Genomic DNA, 6,577 nt, shown 5'->3' with positions numbered 1-6,577 from the left:
CCCTTCCCCTCCCCCCAACAGACACCCTGTGGAGTAGGTGGGACTGAGAGAGCTCTTGACAGAAACTGCTCTTTTTCAAGAACAGCTGTGCCAGAACTATGGCTTGCCCAAGGTCATCCAGCCAGGTGCAAGTGGAGGAGTGGGGGATCTGCATGCCAAGCAGGTGCTCTACCACTGAGCCATGGCCCCTCCCTTATGCTGAAGCACATTTCGACCGCGGTGAGGAGACTGAGCTAGATGATCTCCAAGGGCCCTTCTAACTCTAACGCTCTGTTACTTTAGGAATATGAGGGCCTGCAAGAGTATGCAATCAACTATAGAGCAAAACCCTCACTTGCCAGAACAGAGTTGCAAAAGATATTGCTCCTGAAGCCCTCTGTGTGCCTTTTGCAAGAAGAGGAGGAGGAGGAGGAGGAGGAGGAGGAGGAGGAGATTGGAATTATACCCCGCCCTTCACTACCCAAAGAAGTCTCAGAGCCGCTTACAATCTCCTTTCCCTTCCCCTCCCCACAACAGACACCCAGTGAGGTAGGTGGGGATGAGAGAGCTCTCTTGAGGACTGCTCTTGAGAGAACAGCTCTGAAACAACTTGTGACTGAGCCAACGTCACACCAGCAGCTGCATGTGGAGGAGTGGGGAATCAAACCCAGTTCTCCCAGAGTAGAGTCCGCACTCCTGACCACTGCACCAGACTGGCTCTAACCACTACGCCACTGCACTATACCAAACTGGCTCCTAACCACTACACCAATCTGGAAACAAAACATGACCCCCCCCCCAAAAAAAGATTGAACTGAGATGGAAACAAGGATATATAGGAGTCAAAACAGTGGGGTTTGAAATTCAGTGGCACCTCTTATTGAGTCACTGATTGGTTGATTGCATTTATACCCCGCCTTTCTCCCCAATGGGGACCCAAAGCAGCTTACACGGTTCTCCTCTCGTCTCTTTTATCCTCACAACGACCCTGCAAAGTGGGCTAAGTTGAAAGGATCACCTAGAGAGCATCCACAGTGCAGTTGGGATTCGAACCCGTGTCTCCCAGACCCTAGTCCGACACTCTACCCAACACCCCACCAGGTCATGCAAAAACGTGCATGTCAAATTGGTGGTCCAGCTTGTGCCAAGCAGGGACCCCCCGGGAGTGTCTTGCATCTCCCTTGTGAGGCTGTTTGAAGAGGTGTCGTCCTTCCTTTCAGACACATCTGCCTCCCACTAATTGCCCACTTCATGTTCCGAAATGCATGTCAGGAGGCACCAGAAGCCCACGAAAAAACAGTGTCCGGCGGCACGCTGGCCCTTGAGTCATTGGAGATTTGCTGCACTGCATCAGAGAGTCCCCGGCGAAGCCCCCTGCCCCAACCAAACTCATCCTGCAATGAGACAATCTTTCCCCCTTCCTCGCCGCCCCCCCTCATCTTTTCTAACAAGCCGCTTCATTCTCCAGCAGTCCCGCCGCACATCGAACGCTGCATTGTGCCCGCAATGGCACGCCGTCATTGTTTGCGGTGATAAATCCCGGAAGCAATAACAGATGTGACCGGCAAGGCACTCGAGAGCTAAATCGCTGCCGTTGTTTCTCCGCGCCGCCGCCACCCCCACCCCCCAATTTGGCATTCGTCCGGGTTGCTGATTACCTTGGTATTCTCCAGCAGAAATTAATTAAACCAGATGGGGGTGGCGCGGGGCTTCCTCCCTCCCGATCTCTCTTTCCTTTGGAGCTATACTTTGTTATACCTCCCCCCCCCCAACAATCTGTAAGAGATTAGTTTCCGTGCTCAACTTCCAATCAGTCATCCCCTCCCTGATTTCTCTGCCTTCGTATCCCAGAACAGCCAGGATCTTTGGTCCTCTAGCTAACACATTCCTATCCTGCTCTCCCTCCAGTAGCTCAGAAGGGCGTGCAAGGCATTCCCATCCCCTTTGATCCGTACAACAGGTTATCTTTTTCTTAGACTGTCTTTATGCCGATTCTGTGCTCCACTTGAATGATAGAATCATAGAATGTTAGAGTTGGGACCTTGGAGGTCATCTAGTCCAACCCCCGCATTCTGCAGGAGCAGAGCCGAAAGATAATAGCCCCACAACATACCCGAAAAAGGGTCGTCCAGCCTCCGCTTGGAAACGTCCAGCGAAGGAGCATCCACCACCTCCCGAAGCAGACTGTTCCACTGCTCAATCACTCTTACAGTTTATTTTATTTTATTTTATTTTATTTATTTATTTATTTATTGCATTTATACCCCGCCCTCCCCGATAGGCTCAAGGTTAGGAGTTAGGAAATTGCTCCTGATATTTAGCCGGTAATGACTCCCTTGTCATTTCCACCCATTAGATCTAGTCTTGCAATCCGAAGCAAGAGAGAATAGATCTGCTCCATCTTCTACATGGCAGCCCTTCGGATATTTGAAGACTGCAATCATGTCCCCTGTAAGCCTTCTTGTTCCCAGGCTAAACATACCCAACTCTTTCAGCCTTTTCTTGTAAGATTTGGGTTCCAACCCTCTCACCATCCTGGTGGCCCTCTTCTGGACACGCTCGAGCTTGTCAACATCCTTTCTACAATGTGGTACCCAAAACTGGACACAGGACTCCAGGTGAGGCCTGACCACAGCAGAATAGAGCAGAACTACCACCTCCCATGATCTGGACACAATGCTTCTGTTGATGCATCCTTAGATCGCATTAGCTTTCTTCGCAGTCACATCACACTGCGGGCTCATGTTTAGCTTGTGATCAACCAGAACACTTAGATCCCTTTCACATGTGCTGCTGTCAAGCCAAGTTCCTCCCATGGTCTTTACACTGTCACTTAGCTCTTAACATGTTTATGCTGTTGGCAGATTGGTCTTTTAATTGACGGTGGTTTCAAATTTTCTGTGTAGTGAGGCAGTAGGTTCAGAATGGACAAAAGGAAATGGTACTTTACACAGAGAGTGATTAAAATGTGGAATTCGCTGTCAGAAGATGTAGCGATGACCACAGTGATAGCTTTAAAACAGGATTAGATTGATTCATAGATGATGAGTCTATCAGTGGCTACTAGCCATGGTGGCTGAGGAGTAAGTCCACATTCAGAGGCACAAAACCTCTGAATCCCAGAGCCAGGAGGCCTCAGCCTTGTCCAGAGGAACTGGTTGGCCACTGAGTGAGATGGGATGTGGGACAAGATGGACCCTCACTGGTCTGATGCAGCAGGGCTCTTCTTGTGTTCTTCTCAGGGGAAGGCCTCAGACTCTAAGCCCTGTTGTTGGCCTTCCAGAGGAACTGGTTGACCACTGTGTGAGACAGGATGCTGGACTGGATGTTCTGATCCAGCAGAGCTCTTCTTATATTCTTATGAAGGCCTTGGCCTCTATGCCCTGTTGTCGGCCGTCCAGAGAAACTGGTTGGCTACTGTATGAGACAGGATGCTGGAGTAGGGATCTTCTTACATTCTTATAGACCTATGGTTTGACTCAGTAGAAGGCAGCTTCATGTGTTCAGAAAAGGGCCCCGTGGTAGATCATCTGCTTCAAAAGCAGAAGGTCCCAAGGTCAACTGCCAGCATCTTCAGTCAAAGGATTTCAGGACCTTGGAGAGCTGCCGTCAAGTCAGAGAAGACTATGTCGAGCGGGATGGACCCCAACTACATATAAGGCAGTTTCAATTGATGGGACTTTGCTGGATAGTTTCTTCAGGAATTAATTTGACTGGGAAGGTTGGATGTCATTTCCAGAAATAAAAAATTAAATAGGGTTATCGACTGGGGGTTGGGGGCTGATTACCCACTGAGGAACCAGTGGGAAAATTTCGTTGCCAACTTACCGGGGCAAAGGGCGATGTTGCAGAACTTGGTTTGTTTCTCGGGGCCTTCGCATGGATTGCCGCCGAACTGGGGGGGCTTGCAGGTCCGGGTGCGATCCCTGTACCCTCGCCCGCAGGTTGACGAGCAGAGGCTCCAAGGGGACCACTCGTCCCACGTCCCGTGGACTGAAACCAAAGAACAGAAAGTCAACCGCCTTTCCAGCCTCTAGCAAAACCATCTCCTTCCTGTCTTCTCTTGAATGGGAATGGGGCAGAGGGAGGGAAACGGTTACGGTCTAATCATGACAGCCACCAATTACGATAGGGACAAAACGCTTATTTCAGAATTGACCACCATGGAAGCAGGCTGACTGACATGACTTCCTTTCTGCCACTAGACACACAGACATAGAATCACCCAAACGTACAGGTCTTACAGAATATTTGGGAAATATCCAGGGGCCGGTGTTTAGTTTTCCAAGGAAAAGGGGCTCCTGAGGTCGGGGAACTTATCTTTTACGTTAATAGTACAGAGTTACACCACTTGAAGGCCACTGATTTCAGCAGGCTTAGATTGGAAGGACTCTGCAAGGAACTGAACAACACGGATATCAAAAATGTGGGAACTTTATTGTTTCTTGTGCATTTGGAAGGTGTGTTGTAGCTTCTCTCTCTCCCTCCCTCCCTCTCTCTCTCTCTGGGTCAAACTATGTACAACATTGGATGTCCATAAATGACTCAAAAATTGGCTGCACGGGGTGGTACTTGGATCAAGCAGTGTGGGGGAATGGTATATCTCCAATCTGAATTGTCATCCTGATTGCTTTTACCCCAGTAAGATAAAGACTGGTACCCCTGGAGATACCTATGCACCCCCACAGGTGTTTTTAAGGGTGGTGGTGGGGAAACCTGGAAATTCCAGGCTTCATCATCACAGGCAGTTTGATGCCACATCAATGAGACAACAACGAAATTTGCTTTTTAGAAGAAAAAAACACATGACAGCTGAGATGAATTTGCGTTGTGGGAATCCGTATGTGCCGGATTGCAGATGACACCCAGTCATCAACTGTTCACCCGAACATATGACTGATTCAGAAGAACAGACCCTCCTATTTATTTTTACAGGTTCACACACGTCTGGGAAGACACCGAAGGTCAACTAGTCCCAATGTTTAGAGTTTAGACCCCAGGACTTGGAACACCAGTATGGCTACCCAGCTGTTCTCAGAAGGATACACATTTTGAAAACAGATGATCCAAACCTGCTTCTTTCCTAGAGGAACCCATTCTTCTCCTCTCTATAAGTATCCTTAATCAGTTACTGTTCAGGGCATACCCAGAAGGCAATTCTCTGGAGAAGGGCCAGGTGCACTCTTGGTTCACTGTGTCTCCGTCAGTTGCAAGAGTTAGTAATAAAGACACATGGATTAAATACAGTGCAGGTTTAAAACGACAAGTACACTCCAGATAGTCAGGACTAGGGATGTGCATTCGGTTCGTCTGAACTGAATGCACCCCCGAAAATGGCCCATTCAGACCCCTTTCGGGCTGCTGCAGGCCGATTCAGATTCTCTGATCTGAATCGGCCCCATTATATCCTATGGGCCATTGAAGTCAGTGGCGAAAACATAGGGTAGATTCTGGGGGCTGGAGGGGAGGGGGTTTGAGGGAGAGGCTCCAAACTCACAGGGTAGCTGCTGGAGCCTCTCCCCCAAGATACCAACCAAGTTTTAAGAACATTGGACTAGGAGGGTCTAATTCTACGGACCCCCAAACATGTTGCCCCTACCCCCTCCATTGTTCTCTATGGTGGGAAAAAAGTAACTTTAGGGCTCTTTTTGTAGCAGGTACTCATTTGCATATTAAGCGACACACCCCTAATGTAGCCAATCCTCCAAGAGCTTACAGTAGCTCCTGTAAGAAGAGCTCTGTAAACTCTTGGAAGATTGGCTACATTAGGGGTGTGTGGCTTAATATGCAAAGGAGTTCCTGCTACAAAAAGAGCCCTGTAAGCAGGTCATATCTCACATTGAAAGTAGGACAACACAGTATCTATCTATCTATCATCTATCATCTATTTATCTATCTATCTATCTATCTATCTATCTATCTATCTATCTATCATCTATCTATCATCTATTCATCCAATTCAAAGCCTTATACGGCCTGGAACCAAGATATCTAAGGGACCGCCTCTTCCCATATATGCCTCGAAGAGCGTTACGCTCAAAAGATCAACATCTTCTGGTGGTCCCTGGCCTGAAGGATGCCCGTCTTGCCTCAACCAGGGCCAGGGCCTTCTCTGCCCTGGCCCCGCCTGGTGGAACATGCTCCCTACTGAGACCAGGGCCCTGCGGGATCTTCTTCAATTCTGCAGGGCCTGCAAGATGGAGCTGTTCCGTCAGGCCTTTGGCTGAGGCAGCGGGTGCCCATCTATTGCATCCCTGAGGTTGCTGTCACCCATCTATTTACTGACCACCGACAACTAGCCTTTAACTCACTGCACCATCGGGTCAGAACTTTATAGTCAACTGACGCTGTTCCAAGCAGTACCCGTTGTTTTAATGCTTTATAACGTTATCTGTTGTTTTAATGTTTAAAACTGAACCTGTATCTATATATCTAATAGCCAACTTGCCCCCTCCGTGCGGATTGCTAAATCAGCACGGAGGGGGCAGCTGGGGGGCTGGGGGAGGTTTGTGCACACGTGGGCCAGTCCCCACGTGTGCACAAAAATACAAAAAGTTTTAAAAAATTTCGGGGGGATGTTTAAATCCCCCCGAAAGTG

The 6,577-nt window shown here is 48.8% G+C and overlaps 1 protein-coding gene across 1 annotated transcript in view; it reads right to left on the bottom strand.

The window, feature by feature from the left end:
- Positions 1–6,577, bottom strand: part of ADGRB1 (adhesion G protein-coupled receptor B1) — a 184,770-nt gene that overhangs the window by 57,842 nt on the left and 120,351 nt on the right. Inside the window, exon 7 of the mRNA XM_015418928.1 lies at positions 3,808–3,972. Coding sequence (XP_015274414.1) covers positions 3,808–3,972 — 165 coding nt within the window. The remainder of the gene's footprint in view (positions 1–3,807; positions 3,973–6,577) is intronic.

Source organism: Gekko japonicus, unplaced genomic scaffold (assembly GCF_001447785.1).
Source record: "Gekko japonicus isolate JY-2015 unplaced genomic scaffold, Gekko_japonicus_V1.1 scaffold2299, whole genome shotgun sequence".
Classification (NCBI taxonomy): domain Eukaryota; kingdom Metazoa; phylum Chordata; class Lepidosauria; order Squamata; family Gekkonidae; genus Gekko; species Gekko japonicus.
Note: the sequence above shows the minus strand (reverse complement) of the source record. Positions and strands in the feature narration are given on the sequence as shown.